At 42.4% G+C, this 16,591-nt stretch overlaps 1 protein-coding gene across 7 annotated transcripts in view; it reads left to right on the forward strand.

Moving 5' to 3' along the window:
• The first annotated feature begins 11,531 nt into the window (after positions 1 to 11,531).
• The window catches only part of UBR2 (ubiquitin protein ligase E3 component n-recognin 2), a 57,624-nt gene continuing 52,564 nt past the window's right edge, over positions 11,532 to 16,591 (forward strand). For all 7 annotated transcript variants that reach the window (XM_059835862.1, XM_059835859.1, XM_059835860.1 and 4 more), the window contains exons 1-2: positions 11,532 to 11,636; positions 15,987 to 16,246. In XM_059835862.1, the coding sequence (XP_059691845.1) occupies positions 11,559 to 11,636; positions 15,987 to 16,246 (338 nt within the window). In that variant the 5' untranslated portion in view covers positions 11,532 to 11,558. The remainder of the gene's footprint in view (positions 11,637 to 15,986; positions 16,247 to 16,591) is intronic.

The following is a 16,591-nucleotide window of genomic DNA, read 5'->3' on the forward strand; positions in this document are numbered from 1 at the left end:
GCTTTAGGACGGCTTGTTACACAGAGCTGTACTAATTTCTAAGGTGTTTGCTGGACGAGAGAAATCATACCTCTGAGTATGGGAAGGAAAAATGAAGCTGATTGTATGCAAAAATTTTCTAAAGATAAAACGCAAACCGTTATGGAAAAGATGTGTGATGAGAGTAGAAGGAAGCCTGGCATCTTAACTTTAAGTTGCAGTTAATCTAAATAATTTTCTGTAACAGAAGGATAATATCTAAATACAGATATGATTAAGTCAGTGTGGTTCCCTACCACAATGTGCAACATGTCCAAGTCCACACTGACAACTGAGATCAAGATTAAAGTTTTCCAGTGTATGTACTGAATTTCGGTGCAATGGCAGCAGTGTTATTTTTTCAGGATTTTGTCTGTCGGACGCGGATATGATATTGGCAATATCACACTGCATATTGTGTGGAAAGAGCTCAGGCGGCCATTTCTGATCAGAACTATCCCAGTCATCATATCACCCTTCTTTCAGCAGTTTCTCAGTTTTCTGTTTCATATTCCTCAGCAAAGAAGCAAATTATTTTGCTGATTTTATGCAGAGTTGAATGTACTCTGTGTAGGGTTTGTTGAAGGCGTTTAAATGAAAACAACCATCTACATCTTCTCTGAACTTTCCCATTCAGAACTGTAACCTGAATTTTTATACAAGTCTTTTATAGTCATATATACTGGTCACTTCTAGGTCTCACTGCATCTTACTTCTTTTTTTCTTACATATGTGACAGTGGGCAGATATGCATTTAAACTGTAAGGATACAGCTGTCATGATTTAAGAAATACTATTAACTAACATGGCTAGACTCGTATATCCAGTATATATACAGTATATGCTGTTTATAGTGATGCAAGGCACTTTACATAATCAAATTGAAATAAGCGGTATTGTTTCACATTTTTATAGTGATGGAAATGCACTTACAGAAGAGGACAAGCACATTTACATTTCTGTGTCAGTGTTTTTGTTTGGTGGCCCCAAAACAGTTGAGGAGGTGGGAGCTGCACTGAAAAACAGAAAGCAGAAAATGCGATGGAGTTACTGTACAGCTGCAGTGAGCAGAAAGCAGAAAATGCGATGGAGTTACTGTATAGCTGCAGTGAGACGGGGAACTGCAGGGGGCCCCTATAAAGCAGGTTAACAAAATTAATAGTAGAGGAAAACCAATTTGCTCTATAGCCGAGACAGTTTTGCCAGCAGCAGCTGAAGGGCAGCAGGTGACAAGTAAATCCAGGGGTGTGTAAATACATGAAGTCTTATAGTACGCTTTCTGATGGACAAATTTTGCTTCTAGAGATGAAGAAACTACCTCCATCCCATTCGAATGGTCTATGAGTGTCCAAACAAATATGGAAGTTGGGAAATTAGACAGAGGGTCCCCAAAACAATCTCCGTGTAGTGTTTCAGATGCAAGCTTAGGTCTGTGAGACTAAAGGTCTCAGACTTCTGTGTCTATTCTGTTGAGAAGAGATCTAATGGTGCAAATTGGGAATGAGATTGTTTTCAGAGGGAAAAAAAAAAGACTCTCTTATGGGTCACTGAAGTGTGGAATTTTCCTGTAGAAGTCTCCAAAGTTTTCTTCTAGCCATGTGTAGTAACAACTTGTCCTCCCGTATCTGAGAGCTCCCTGGGAACCCACCAGAGATGACTGCATAACCTAAGGACCAGAAGGCTCATCTCTTAGTCTGCGATACCCACAGCACTGCCAGCTCTCTAGAAAAGCTTGAAGAAATACAGGGAGCCACATCTAGGGAGGGAAAAGAGGTTTCTCAAATCAACATTTGCTTTAGTTGATGTGTTGGTCTGCAGAATCCATTTCACTTTATTCAGAAATTCTAACAATGACAAGGCATGCATTTGTGTTTTTGTGGGTATATATTTTACAGCTTATATGTCCCCTTACCGTGCAAACATCTCCTCTAGACCCCCTTGGGAGGACAGGTACAGCTCCATGGCTTTTTGTTTTGAGTCTTAACACCAGCTGACTAATCTAGCAGCTAGTGATAGCTGAAGATTGAGACACTGATAAATCCTCTGCACCCCAGAGAGAGGCAAAGGAGCTAATTATACATTGATTGTATATCAGTTGAGGAAATCCCCAGATGAGGAGTTGTGGGTGTATTTTACTTTCTTTGCACTACTTGAGTGATGCGCTGGGAATAAAGGAGGACAAAAAAATAAATTCAGCCCTTATTATTCATACTGAACCTGTGGCCGCCTTAAAATATGCTCAACCCAGGGAGCAAACCCAGCGTTGAGTGAGGCTTCTTCCAGACTTGTTTTAAGACTGCACCATTAGAGGCTGTTCTCGCTGAAGTGTCTGCCGACAACCTCTCAAGTCTGTGTTTAAGGAGCAGTCCTGTGTGGAGGTCCTTCCCTAGCCGTGTGCCAGTGTTTTTTCCTTCCTATTAAAAGGCTATCTGAAGATCTTGGACCTGTTCCACACTTAAGCTCCAAGCATCTTTGTTGTCTATCTGACCTTGTAATACGATAGGCTGGAAATTTTTACTGTCTGGCTTTTTGTAAGGCTTGTTTCACAATCTGGGTAATGTAGATTTCTCTGCTTCCCATTTCCACTTCTGTAATGTTTATTATATTCAATTGTATGTCTGGTTTGGTGTTCATTTCTGCAGCTCCTGCCTACGTTTCATGCAGTTCTTCATCTTATCTGCAATGGCTATCTGCACTCTCAATCAGCTCAGCTCTTTTTATTAGTAATAGATCCAGTTGGTTCATATGCTTGCATACGCTCTAGGACGGTAATGTCTTGTCTTGCCAGCAAACAGAGATTTTAAGGTTGTGATAACCTATATGCTTGTCTGAGGGATGTGAAAATAATGTTATGAATGTTGCTTATGGAAACTGGGTTTTGTAGATCTTCAGTAGTTTTCATGTGCTGTAGTTGACTGTCCTCAGAGAAGTGACAAGCAGAACTGACAGCATTGCGAGCCCATAGTTTACATCTGATCATAACTAATTGAATATGAAAATCCTCCGCATTTTCCCTCAGTTACCTCTGTGTAGATACCACTGCGAGGACAGTTTTCTTTAAATTATCCTGCACTTTCTTTGCTCCATTTTAACCTCTGATTATACCTTGTTTCCTCTTCCTAATTTTTTCTTCTACTGATCTCGCACTATGCATAAACATTCTTCATAAGGAAATCAGTGAGATACTTGTAGTTAATTTTTTATGTCTTAGATTTTGTGCCCAGTACATAATGATCCAGTTACCTCTGAACTTGTGTGCTGTAACCCCGTCTTTCCACTTCTTCTCTCTATTGCCAACAAAGCAAGTTTATTTTCTAATAACTCTCAAGTACCTCTTTTTATCCTTAACTCTCTACAGGTGCTTCCCTTCTTCTTCCTTGTTCATTCAAGTCTCTCTGGTTTCAAGGATCCTCTGCATAGGGTTTTGCCTGTCTTCTTCCGTGCGATTTTCTGCTCTGAGATGGAAGGTGACAGGTAGCTGCTTCTGTCCCCCTCCCATTCCCGAGCATCCCAGTAGAAAGACGCCAGCTTACCTAAAAGGGGCTCTCAGCTGTGCTTGTAACCAGTTTTCGAGCGAGTGTTTTGAAATATAGTTAGGCAGTTTTCCCAGTGTAGACAGTCTCATAGAAGGACCATTAATTACTCAGTACAGGCATAACCGTGGGCAGAAAAAGGGGGCTTTTGTGCGATTGTCAAACCCTCACCATTATTTGTACATGTTGGTTTTGTATTTAATAGGATTACATGACTTCTTTGCTCTATATGCCAAAATGGATGGTTCCTTTCAGTAATAAAACAAAGCCAATAACCTGAAAGGAACTGGCTCAAAAGCACAAACTTGACCTCTGATTGACCTTGACATTTACAGACTCAAAAGAACTTTTCTTGAACAGACAGAAGAAGTCAGGAAGCCAGCAAGAACCAGGAGAAAATGGTTTTGTTGCTTTCTGATTACATTGTTTAAAACAACATACTACATGGTTTACAATACTTCATTACAATGTATTAGGGCCTGGAGGTGATTTAATGTCTGTTTATAACTGAGACTAATCTTGAAATAAACAAATGAATGTTTGGAAAATGAATGAAGCTATTCTGCTGGAGACAGCATTAAATGCATCTCTGAAGAGTAAATCATGGCTGTACAGCACTTAAATGCTTTTTATTTCTACCTTCAGTTGTATTTCAGTAGTTTTGTCTAACAAAATGAATCATGGTGCAGTAAAAAAATTTCTAATTGGTTAGGACTGTCTAGCAGCCACACATTCTATAACAAATTCACAATTTAAAAACTGTTTAGCCCTTCAAAATCAGGGAAAAAGATAAACTATAAAACTCTGTAGCATTACACTAGGCACCATGGTGATCTAAATGAAATCTGTTACAACCTGTTCTAATTTAAAATTGCTCCGTTGTGCGAATGAAGGAGAAAAGAAGAAGAGTTAGTTCACTTGTTCAAAGCATTTTCATATTCCCAGATAAATCTTCCATCCACCCTGCCTTTGCTTGTGGGCTGTACATTCCCATTTCCTCTGTGCATCCCCTGCGTAACTGCACATGGTTTCAGATGGAGCCAAGAACTCTTCCTCCGGCGGTTCGGTATCAGTTCTTGTCTCTATCAGCCGAGACAAGCAATGTCATTGGGCATCACCATCGCAGTGTCCAGCTCTTCATGACATCCAGAAACTCCTCTGCGGTGCTGTAGGCAGGGGCCTTGCTGGAGGAGGTTGTTCCAGTTTCTTCTGCCAAAGGATGACTGCAACTGCATTGGTCCTGCTGTCCATCTCTGCAGGCTGCTCCTCGGCCACTCCTGCTTCTCTCCCTCTCCTGCCTCTCCTACTACCCAAGGCCCTATCATCCATGGCCCCCAGGCATTTCACAGCGCATTTCTTGTCTTCTAACACCTGACTCATTCCAAAAATGCCTTGAATTTTCTGAAGTACCAGTCACTAAGCTGTTAAAGCCTGATTTGAGAGAAAAAAATCTGAAGTCGGATGGCTCCTCCAGTCCCACCGCCCACACCCTTCCGGTTGCAAACTGGAGCGAGTGGGAGCTGGCAAGGGCTTGGACTGGAAGCAGCAGCAGAAGACTTCTGCATTGCTGTGCCTGTGCAGTGTATTGCCACCTAGTGCTGCGAATATGGAAAGGCAAGATTTTTCCTTCTGCTCAAGACCGAGACTCCTGCAAGGCTGGAGTAAAAAACTGGCTGGATGGCCGGGCCCAAAGAGTTGGGGAGAATGGAGTTAAATCCAGCTGGTGGCCGGTCACAAGTGGTGTTCCCCAGGGCTCAGTATTGGGGCCAGTTCTGTTTAATATCTTTATCAATGATCTGGACGAGGGGATCAAGTGCACCCTCAGTAAGTTTGCAGATGACATCAAGCTGGGCAGGCATCTTGATCTGCGTGAGGGTAGGAAGGCTCTACAGAGGGATCTGGACAGGCTGGATCGATGGGCTGAGGCCAACTGTATAAGGTTCAACAAGGCCAAGTGCCGGGTCCTGCACTTGGGTCACAACAACCCCATGCAACGCTACAGGCTTGGGGACGAGTGGCTGGAAAGCTGCCCTGCAGAGAAGGACCTGGGGGTGTTGATTGACAGCCGGCTGAAGATGAGCCAGCAGTGTGCCCAGGTGGCCAAGAAGGCCAACGGCATCCTGGCCTGTATCAGAAACAGCGTGGCCAGCAGGAGTAGGGAAGTGATCGTGCCCCTGTACTCGGTGCTGGTGAGGCCGCACCTCGAATCCTGCGTTCATTTTTGGGCCCCTCACTACAAGAAGGACATTGAGGTGCTGGAGCGTGTCCAGAGAAGGGCACCGAAGCTGGTGGAGGGTCTGGAGCAGAAGGAGCGGCTATAAGGAGCAGCTGAGGGAACTGGGGTTGTTTAGCCTGGAGAAGAGAAGGCTGAGGGGAGACCTTATCGCTCTCTACAACTACCTCAAAGGGAGTTGTAGAGAGGTGGGTGCTGGTCTCTTCTCCCAAGTGACAAGTGATAGGACAAGAGGAAACAGCCTCAAGTTGCACTAGGGGAGGTTTAGCTTGGATATTAGGAAGAATTTCTTCACTGAAAGGGTTGTCAGACGCTGGAACAGGCTGCCCAGGGAGGTGGTTGAGTCACCATGCCTGGAGGTATTTAAAAGACATGTGGATGAGGTGCTTAGGGACATGGTTTAGTGGTGGACTTGGCAGTGTTAACGCTTGGACTCAATGATGTTAAGGGTCTTTTCCAACCTAAATGATTCTATGATTCAACGGCAGCCACCAAAGTGGTCATGACTCAGAAGGTCCTCTTCTGTTGTAGCAGCACTGCTTAACCTACCTACTCCACCTTATCCTACACCCATTATAAGAGGTTTAGGTCTCTGAACTTTGACAATGCACTTTCTTGTGCTGCAGTTGATGCTAAATACCATGACTGCTCTCTCTTAGTGCAGGGGTTTTAAAAGTCTGGTCCTACAGCAACATAGCATACACAATTACACTTTATACGGGTGGCTACCTGTCTGTATACCCTCCTTCCTATCACTTTGCCACACAAACACGAGTGGCAGAAGTCTCAAGGATAATTAAGTTTGTTCAAGCTTGAAAAATAGTCAACCACATGAAAGAAAGGCTGGCTAGGGGAAGGTTGCAACATAAGCCTGTATGTTCATCGCCATCAGTGAATAAGCAGGGGGGAAGGGCATTAGCTATAGCAAAAATTTCAAGTGGTGCTTGCACCTTCCTAGGTGTCAAAGCTGACCACCCATGTGCAACAAATGTAGGCTTTCTTGGTACCAGCTCACAGACCTCTTTGCATGAACTGCTATGTCTAAATATACACTAGCTGTGTTCTGAATTTATAGTGAAAACAGATGAGATCAGGCACATTTCTGTGTATTTTTTTTCCTTTGCTCCTGTGTTAATTTTTTCCCCCTATACAACTCATTGCTGACTATTATCTTAGGTCCTGTTAAATCTCTTTTACAGGTTGGCATTTTAACTTAACCAGCTTGAGCTCTAGACTGTTGACACGTTACACTGCAGAAAGCAGCGAAATTATCACGGACTGAGTTTGCACTGTATTTTTTCTAAGACACTGCGTGATGAGAATAAATCATGTTGTCATCCTGACATGATCCACTAATGAAGATGCACACCCTCTTGCCCTGCCTTCTTACTGGATGTTAAGTGAGAACCCTTCCTCCGTCTTTTTTCTTCATTTCCACCGTGGAAGAAGATTTCTAATTCTGCACACTGGTTTGCTTAGCAATATTGCTGTTGCCTAATGCAATAAAAATCAGTTATGTAACTGCCTTTCTAGACTTGCAGAGAGCATTCACCAGACAGGAAGATGGCCACAGTATCTTTATGCTTTTCATTGTGTCTCCTATGTTCACTGTTATTATGCAATATGCTTTGCTTTTAGTATCTGTTTTTAATAATTTTTCTTGACGTCATGTTTAGAATATTATGCACGTATAATCTAAGACCATGCAAAGACAAAGCAGGGAAAAGAAATAAGCTTATTCTGATTTATTGCTAAAAGGGCTGATATTATAGCACTAGTGCCTCCAAGGAACAAAGAATCACCTACAGTTTGTCAGATAGTATTTTTAATACTCTAATTCTGAACCAAATTCTTAAAATAACCTGTGTTTGCAGATTACCATGTGCTCTTTTGTTCTGAATAATGTCTTGCTTAGTGAACTATGTCTTACCAATCCACCAAGTACTGGGTGTCATTGTTCACCTCATTCACAATTCATCTTTTAATTAACATTATCACAGGCAAAATTCTATTTTGGTCAGCATAATTTGTCACTGGAATCGGCAGTACAGAAATAAAAGAATTACCATCTGAATTTATCTGAAGACGATGTAGGAGATGGTGGCTACAAACCTACCTCATTCAGCACTGAAGAGGAAGGGAGGAAAACCATGTAAATGATAATGGCTTTAAAAATTATATTTGCAATGTAAAAATCACTAATTTGGTCATTCAGTATCTTCTAAGCAAACTGTTTTATCAAAATTACTGTTATTGAAAATAGAAACCTGAATCCTACCCTTAGACACGTGCTTTATTTGGTGGAAAGGGTTGCTGACTTAGGAAAGATTAAAGAGGTACAAATGACTTTGCAAGGTGGTGATCTTAGATATAGGTATGTAATACCAACTTAATGCAGCAAAATGCTGATCATTTGCTTTAATAGTTAAACTTTGAAATTAAGTTAAAACCGCAGCATTGTTTTAGAGAGCAGACAAGGAAATAAATGCTTTTAATTTTTTTTTTTAACTGTACCAGGAGATGAACCTTTCACAGAGAATAAAACATTTCTGAATCCTTCTCACAAGACTTGCCTTTCATAATGATTGCCAGAAAAATCCATCAATGTAGGGAAAATTAAATAGCATTTTATTTTTCTGAGTCTATAAAGAAGACATCTATCCCTGCAGTCTAGATATGCAATATTTTTCTATTTACATTCAAATTACTACAATGATATTAAATGGACTGCATTTAAGGTACAGTGAACATGCCAGCAAACTAGCCACTTAAAAATTCCCTCCAACATCCCTTTACCTTATGATTTCACCCATTCCTAGTCACAAATGCAACAGGCCCTGAAGATGATCATGTTCAAGCAGTACTCAGCCAAGATGACAATACTTTCTGTAAGCAGAGCACCTCTTTGGAGCATGCTCTACTGGAGGCCCTGTCTCTTTCAAAACAGCTAGACTTCAGCTTGGCTGCCACTGGTGACTTCTGTTGGACTTGCATCAAGAGGCTGTCTTCTGCTGTGGAAGATCCTCTTTCATTAATAGCTTCTAAAACAGTTTTTAGGAAGGAACCATCAGTCTCCACTGTCATAATTAATATTTGCTCGATTGTGCCTATTTACATTGTGTTTTTAATGGATGCAGCATTTATTAAAAATACTAGAACCTAATCAAGTTAATTGACCCCCAGTCAAAGCAACATTTAGGTTTCAGGGTTGGGGTTTTTTTTTAATGGCAGAGGCAAGCAGTGCTTAAACCGACAGGTCAGGAGGTGAAAGAGATACAGATGATATTTGCATCTTTCATAACCATAGTCTGTAGCCTTCTGTGGGCTATCTTGTGTGTTGACAGCAAGGTGAGACCCAGAAATGTATCAGCTAGAGCAGGGAAATGCTATTCTCTAGATTTCTTTTCTTCACTTTCTATCTGATAATAGAGCTGGGAAGAGTTAGGCTTTTTGGCAGAAGATAAAGGCAGTCTCCTCAACTCTAATTATTGTTCCTGAATTTAAATAATTTTTTTGCTTATGAAGTTAATGGCACAGGCTAAAAGTTACGGAAAATTCTACCCAAAGTTATAAAAAATGATACCCAGGAAGTTGTTATGCTCACATGGAAATCGTGGCTTTGCAGTCTAATTTGTGTTTGGGTCGCCCACCTTTCCAGGTAAAATAAGATGCCTTTCACATTACTAAACCCCAGGATTTTTCTAACATTTTCTTCATGCAGCCCAGAAGGAGAGACAATTAAATCGTACAGCTTTCTTTCACCCTCTGCCTTCTTCCAAAGAAGCGTCATGTTCTGTATTCCTTAGGCATCAACAGCTCATGAATGAGAAACAGCGTGGGCTTTACTGATCTTCTAAGGAATATATAATTATTTTCCGTGTTCTAAGAACAATTATTCAGAAAGTGGCAAAGATATTAAAATAAATGCAGTAAAAAAGATGTACCCTGCATATAGTAAGGGTACAATCAGACAAAGGGAAATTAAGCTTATTCTTAGAATATTAGAAGGTGAAATTAATATTCTAAAGGCCATCCTTTTATGATTCCCTCATAGCACTGGCTAAACCCATCTTTTTCAGTTCTTGCAGTCAGTCTTTCCAGATGTGTATTTTCTCTTCATGTCAAAATTCCCCAGAACTCCCAAATACAGTATGTAACTAAATGCGATGATTTATAAACCCTTGAATTTTCAGAAACAAGTGCTTATACAGTACGACTAATATGCGAGTGTGCACTGCTGCCCCCTGATGCAGGGAATGTTAAATCTCTTCGACAGTAGCCAGGCAATGCCATGCAGCTCACCTTCTTTCTTATATCAATACATGGCCATAGATGTATTTGTTACTGTTTGGACAGATACAATGTCTCTCCCTTGAGTAACTCAATATTTAAATTAGTTGAGGGGAGAATGAGAAGAAGCAAGAAGAAAGAAAGGAGGCAAAAAAGGGAAAAACCAACTATGCATACCCCCTATGAGAATATTGAAAAATTGTTAAGGAATATAAGTTGTGAACTGGAACTCACCTTTAATGCACAGTTTTGTTGTTTAGCACTGGTTGGCAACTGCAACATTTATGGCCACCGTCGGCTAGTACTTCAGGCAATTGTAACTCAGTTTGTCTTTCCTGCCTGTTTATTCCCCTCCCCTGCATTGTCTAAATTTGGGAGTGTAAATTGTCAGGAGCAAAGACTTCCTCAGCAGGATTTGCTGGTGTAGGTTCCTGCAGGGAGGGTGCTTGTCTCCGTGAAGGCTGACAGAGGGTGCAAGGTGGAAATAATATTTAGTTTGTGCATGACGCTTAGGTCCACACAGAAATTTGCAGCAAGCAAAGGAAGATGTGGTGTGAAGCCCTCAGCATGACTCACCCAGTCGCTCAGGTGCCATACACGGAAAGTTAGACACGTCTGTTCGGTTTTCGGCCCGACGGTAATGACAGCAATGCAGCACCGACGGGCAGGCAAGCCCGTGGGTATTACAGCGGTACAACAGGTTTTCAGAAAGACCTCGTAAGAAGCAGAGCCTGTATTAACTACAATGAAATAGAGTTACGGGAGATAATTGTTTGCGGGTTTTGTCGGTGGTGACTTTTTTTTGAGTTGCAAACCTGGAGCTCTGCCTGAATGAGCAAGGCTGAGCTACAACGCTACGGCCTGGGTGCTGTGCGGCCCCTGTGCAGCCAGGGAAGGAGGACGGCTGAGCAACAGGATTTATAGCTTCTGCAATTTAGTAACATTTGTCTGAAAGCCGTAATTGGCAGATTCACGTAATTTACTGATTCTTTTTTCTTTTCACCCATGCGGGGCGCCGGGGGGCCTCCCGGGGAGCCCTCGCCGCCCCCTCGCCCGCGGGCAGTGCTGACAGACCGGGCCCGTGAGGACGAGCGGGCTTCAGCCGTGGGGGCCACCCCAGGCCAAAGATGCCCCCCGTCCCGAGCACCGCTTGGCGTTAGAGGAGACGAGGAGGGCGAACGACCGCGTGAAGGCGGCCGTGGCGCGGCGTGCCGAGCCGCCGGCCCTCCCCGGCGCCGGGCTGGGCCCTCGCAGGGTCCCGCACCACGGCCCCGGGCAATGGGCGTCGTCTCCTAGGAGACCGGGGCGGGGCCTCCGGGGAAAGACTACAACTCCCATAATGCCCCGCGGTCGGAGCGGCGCCGCGGTCGGTGACGTGCCGGGCGGAGGCGGGGCGGAAGTGGGTTCCCCGGGCAGAGCGGCCGGCCGGGCCCGGTTCCGGGTGTCCCTGCCTTGGCGGCGGCGGTGGCGCGGGGGGAGAGAAGATGGCGGCGGACTTGGAGGCAGAGGTGCAGGCCATTGACAAGAGCCTGCTGGAGTGTTCCGCCGAGGAGATCGCCGTGGTGAGGCGGCGGGCCCGGGGCGGAAGGGCGAGAAGCGCTTGGGGCGGGGAAGGAGCGGGGGCTGGCGAGGCCGGCGGGCGGCACCGGCCTGCCCGGCCGGCGTTGGGGCCGTGAGGGCCGGGGCGAGGCTGTGCCCGGGGGCGGGGGGGGAGCACGTTTTCCGTGAGGGGGTGTCGCTGCCTGGGCTGGTTACAAGGGCAGCGCTGGCTGCCAGCGGCGTCTCTTTCTGCCCTCAGCCTGCTGTTGTCGCCAGCGTCGCTGTTGCGGTGGCCGAAATCCATGGCAGCGAGCAGCCAGCTTTTCCTGTTGTTCTGGCTGGCGCAGGTGGCTCGGCAGCAAGCCGTCCAGACGTGGTCACCCCCAGCCGGGGGCGGCCGCGATCCCCCCCGCCGCGCGTGGGGCTTGGCGGGCGCGAACGCCTGCGGTGGGAGCGGGGCCACTTCTCGGTGTCTCGCTCCTTCGCCTACTGCTTTCTCGCCTTCTCCGAGCAGCTGAGAAGTTTAGTTCTCCTACCTCGTTTGCTGCCTTTCCACATCTCTCTGCCGGCAATCGTGCCTCGACGTGAGACGATCCCCCTCCCCCCATTAATTTCGGTGGATGTCTGACCCCAAATATGCTTTGTAGTGCTGAAGTTTCATTACAGGATTCTTCCTTCCCCCCCCAGTATTTAAGATGCGGTTCTGGCAAAAGCTTGCACTAGTTAAGTTTAGGACTATTAGAATGGGATGCTTGTAGAGGAAATATTAGTAAAAGCAATGTAGTATTTGAAGTAATATACTTTCCTTTATATACTTTTCCTGCTTTTATGAAGAGTAGTTGAAAGGGAAGAGGAGTGAAGTCTTGAGGGTAAAGTTTTCTGAGAAACTTTTGTTTCTGGCGTAGGTGCCAGATCTTAGAGACACTTGAGCATTTGAGGAAGTGGATATATATGTTAAAATATTGGGACTGCTCATGTGCATGTCTGTAGGATAAGACCTTGAAGAGCTGTCTGTATGTATTTCAACGAGAATTACACTGTCTGCTTTCCAAAAGAAAACAAAAGACAGTCTTATAGTTCAGATTATCCTCAAATTATGGTGGTGTATCTACAGTGCAAACAAAGCTATGATTAGATGGGCAAATGCGCATAGTTAGTTATATCCTAGGTAGTTTAGCTCCAGGATTAGTCTTCCTTCCTCTCAACAGAAAACCCAGTAGTTCCATCAAACACCTCATATAGTAGCCCAAACTGAGCCCAAACTACCTTGTTTCTGTTAGTAGCAGATGCTTTTTTTGGGTCACGCTGTAGTTAAACCAAAGGCAATGGTGTGCCACGTGGAACACATTGGGGAATTTGCTGTAGGTACAAGTGCCAGCTTAAACTTAGTCATTATTTTTCATTTTTTATTCTCTGTGATCACCAGCACAAGCTACAACTCTGAGACCTATCACTCTCAAATCTGCAGTATGCTAGCAGCTAAATGCTGCTGGCACTGCCTGACTGTATAAGTGAACAACGTACTTGGGTTTTAGCATTGTTTTTCTCCCTCCTTTGCTGATGGCATTACTTTGCTGATAGCTCAATATTAACAAAACAAATGCCAGCCCAAAGCAATAATTGTAGCACTTTGCACTTTAATTTCTCATTGCAACAACTTAATGATAAGCTTCCAAAGAACAACAATCAAAAGAATAAATTATCTGTAACAGAACATGAGCCTACATTGCAAATATTTATTTGTGTAGCTAAGAAAAACATAAATTGTACCTTTTAGCTTTCGAAACAGTAAACTGAGTTGTTTTACGGCTTATTTGTATTACATGTTTTGTTTGCCTAGTATCTCTTCGATGTGTATTTAATAGAAACCCTGATGGACCATTAGGTATTTACTTACATAGAATGTTATTTGATCAGTGGTTTTGTTTTTTTTTTTTTCCCCAGAGCAGTCAAAAATTGCTGCAGGAGAGTAAGTCTGAGGGGGAGGAAGTGAAGAGGAATACGCTTCTCTTTTTATTAAAAACCTCTCTTGGGAGAGTAGAACATTAGGGTTTTTTACATGTGACTTCAAGATAGAAGATAGACAAATACTAGCTGAAAACTTGCCTAAATACAAAATATTTTTGTTAAAGAACAAATTCCAAAGTTTTGAGTAGTTTTACTGGAGATCTGTGCCTCCCAGGTAGCGATTTAGAAAGGCAGCACAACGTGTGTATGAGTATGTATATATTTCCAGTAACAATTTTACATGCACAACAGTATTTTGAGTTGCCTTCCTAGTAGCTCTTGGAGTGACATGTTACCTTGTCCTAGTAGCCTGTATTTCCTTCTGATACTCTTTCAGCCAGGATCTGATGTTCAAAGCTGTATGCTCAGTTGTACGTATAGAACTGGCTCAGTTATACGTATAGAACTGGCTCCACAAAGAGATTTAGGTGTGATGACATTCAGTGTTGCCACACCTAACTTTCAGGCAACTACTCCCAGAGTTTTTGGGATGGGAAAGCCATTTACTCGAGGAACAAGAATTTTCTCTGGCTAGGTATTTGTCTGAGCTTGTAGTGTAGCTAATATGCACTATGTATTTTCTAGATAGAAATTAGCAATATACTGCTGAATTAAAAGGCTGAAATTAAAGGTATTTTGCTGAGAAAAATGCAAGTGTAATAACTAATATATGACCTAGAAAATAATCTAAAAATGATCTTATTAAATGGAAATCATGGAAAAGACTAAGCCAGTTTCACTGTGATTGGATCAGTTCCTGGTGATAGTAGATATTTGGCACAAATGGCGAAAGGAGAGGAAAAGATTAATAAGCTAGGAAAAAAATCAAATCAAATTCTTAGTAATGAGAACTTTACTTTTTTCATTTTTGTGCGCTATTCTCTGAATCCTGGTGGGAATGGTGAGATTATCTGTAAACTTCTAGACTGTTGCATATGGCTTTTTGGCAACCTTTTCCCATGGACTTCCTTGGAAAAAATCTGGGCTTTGACCATCAAAGCTAGATCAATACAGAAAGATTTAGTAGATTGATTATGATTTTAAGAAGTCAGAGAAGTGAGGAAAGCATATTACTCTACTAAGAGCTGTACTGACAAAAAAGGGGTTTTTTTAATATGAAGTTCTGCTTTAGAAAACATAGTCTAGTAAATGAAAATACTACAATATATTAAAAAAAAGACAAAAATGCAGCCATTCTTAAATGGCACAAATGGTCTGCTGACTCTAAATGTCTCTATCCTGAAAAACTTCCTACAACTGTGTTGTCCCAAACATAAGTTCTTAAGAGTAAGTCATAAATAATTCAGAGTAAATCAGCCTGTAGCATTTGATTACCAAACCCATTTATTTTGGTATAATTAATTCTTGGTTTTCATGTACAGTTTTAGGTTGATTCTGAATTCTTTTTCTGAAGTTGCCAGGGGGGTTTCTGGTTGTCATATTTACAATGAGAAATGGCATACTAAGGCTGTTTATGTAACACAGGATTTAATCAGTGCACACTTGCAGTATGTGCTTGCTCCCATTTGTTTATTATAGAAACCTTGTGGCCTTAATTTACAGTTTAAACCTTGATAAAATTGTAATCCACAAGGCAGAAATAAAACGAATGTTGTCCTAGATGACATTTTTACTCTGTGTGTATAGAAGGGAAAAAACCTAGAAAGAGCTGTGAGTTTGGCAGTGGCTTATAGGAGGTACAGTAGTTTGATGGCTTTTAAAAACTGTCAATGTTGTTTTTTACAGTTGATTGACTAAGAGAATTCATGGATCTAACATCACGCTTGAAATAGTAATTCAGATAAGTTATTTTGCTTGTAGGAGAAACCAAAACCCCCTCGTTTTCATAGGTAATTTCTTGAAATTAAATAAGAGAGGGACTGTTACCTAATGCTGTGTTTGCTATTCTTGTACTTTTTGACTTTGCCTGTTCCTTGCCAGCTCCAGGCTTCTGCTGCTCCTCTGTGTCCCCAGCTGGCAGCATCAGTCTGCACTCTGAAGAAGTGCAACCAGCATAGTTTCAGCCTTATCCTAAAAGTCACTGCTATTGTTGGGACGTTTTACTGGTCCTGCATCCCAGAGGAAAATGTTTAAGAATTTGGTCTCTTAAATCTTGTGTTTTTGAAAAGAATTTTGTGTGTCAAAAGGATAAAATGTGCAAGCAAGGAAACAAAGTATTTCTTTCCTAATGTCTTTCTTCTGTGATCCTCTAGTTTTAACATTTAGAAGGAAGCATGACTTTCTGGTTTTGCAATGCCATTTTAGATTTTTGATTTAGAAATAAAAAAGTCATCTTGATGCATAGAACTACGTTTGGTATTTTTATTAATGAACGATTTGTGTTCTCTTTCCTTTTAATTTAAAAGAAATGGCTGCAAGCAAATGACCTTCAGAAGGAAGTATACCAGCATCTGGCCTATTATGTACCAAAAATTTACTGCAGGGGACCTAACCCTGCCCCACAAAGAGAAGACATGCTGGCACAACATGTTTTGCTGGGACCAATGGAATGGTATCTTTGTGGTGAAGATCCTGCATTTGGTTTTCCAAAGCTTGAGCAAGCGAACAAACCTTCCCATCTTTGTGGCCGTGTTTTTAAAGTGGGAGAGCCTACGTATTCTTGCAGGTAGTTCAACTTAGCATTGTGAAGTATTTATAATTTGTGAAGTCATGGAACATTCTTCAATAAGAATATACTGTCCTAATGAAAAGTTAATACCCCAAATGTGTGTTTAAAGTAACCTTGCAGTGTTTCGTGACAGGTGGGACCAGAGGAAAATTAACACACTACAGGTTTGGAAATGGAAAAATATTAATTAGTATAATGTAGAGTGTTTTCTATACAAAAGAAATGCACGATTAGGAAAGCGTTTGGGATGAACTGTCAGTGTGATTTAAGGGCATTGATCAGAATTAAGTGGGCAGGTGTATGTGCATGTAATTCGTGTGTTTAATATCAGCTGTTAGTGTT

The sequence above is a fragment of the Gavia stellata genome, chromosome 2 (genome assembly GCF_030936135.1).
Source record: "Gavia stellata isolate bGavSte3 chromosome 2, bGavSte3.hap2, whole genome shotgun sequence".
Taxonomy (NCBI): Eukaryota; Metazoa; Chordata; class Aves; order Gaviiformes; family Gaviidae; genus Gavia; species Gavia stellata.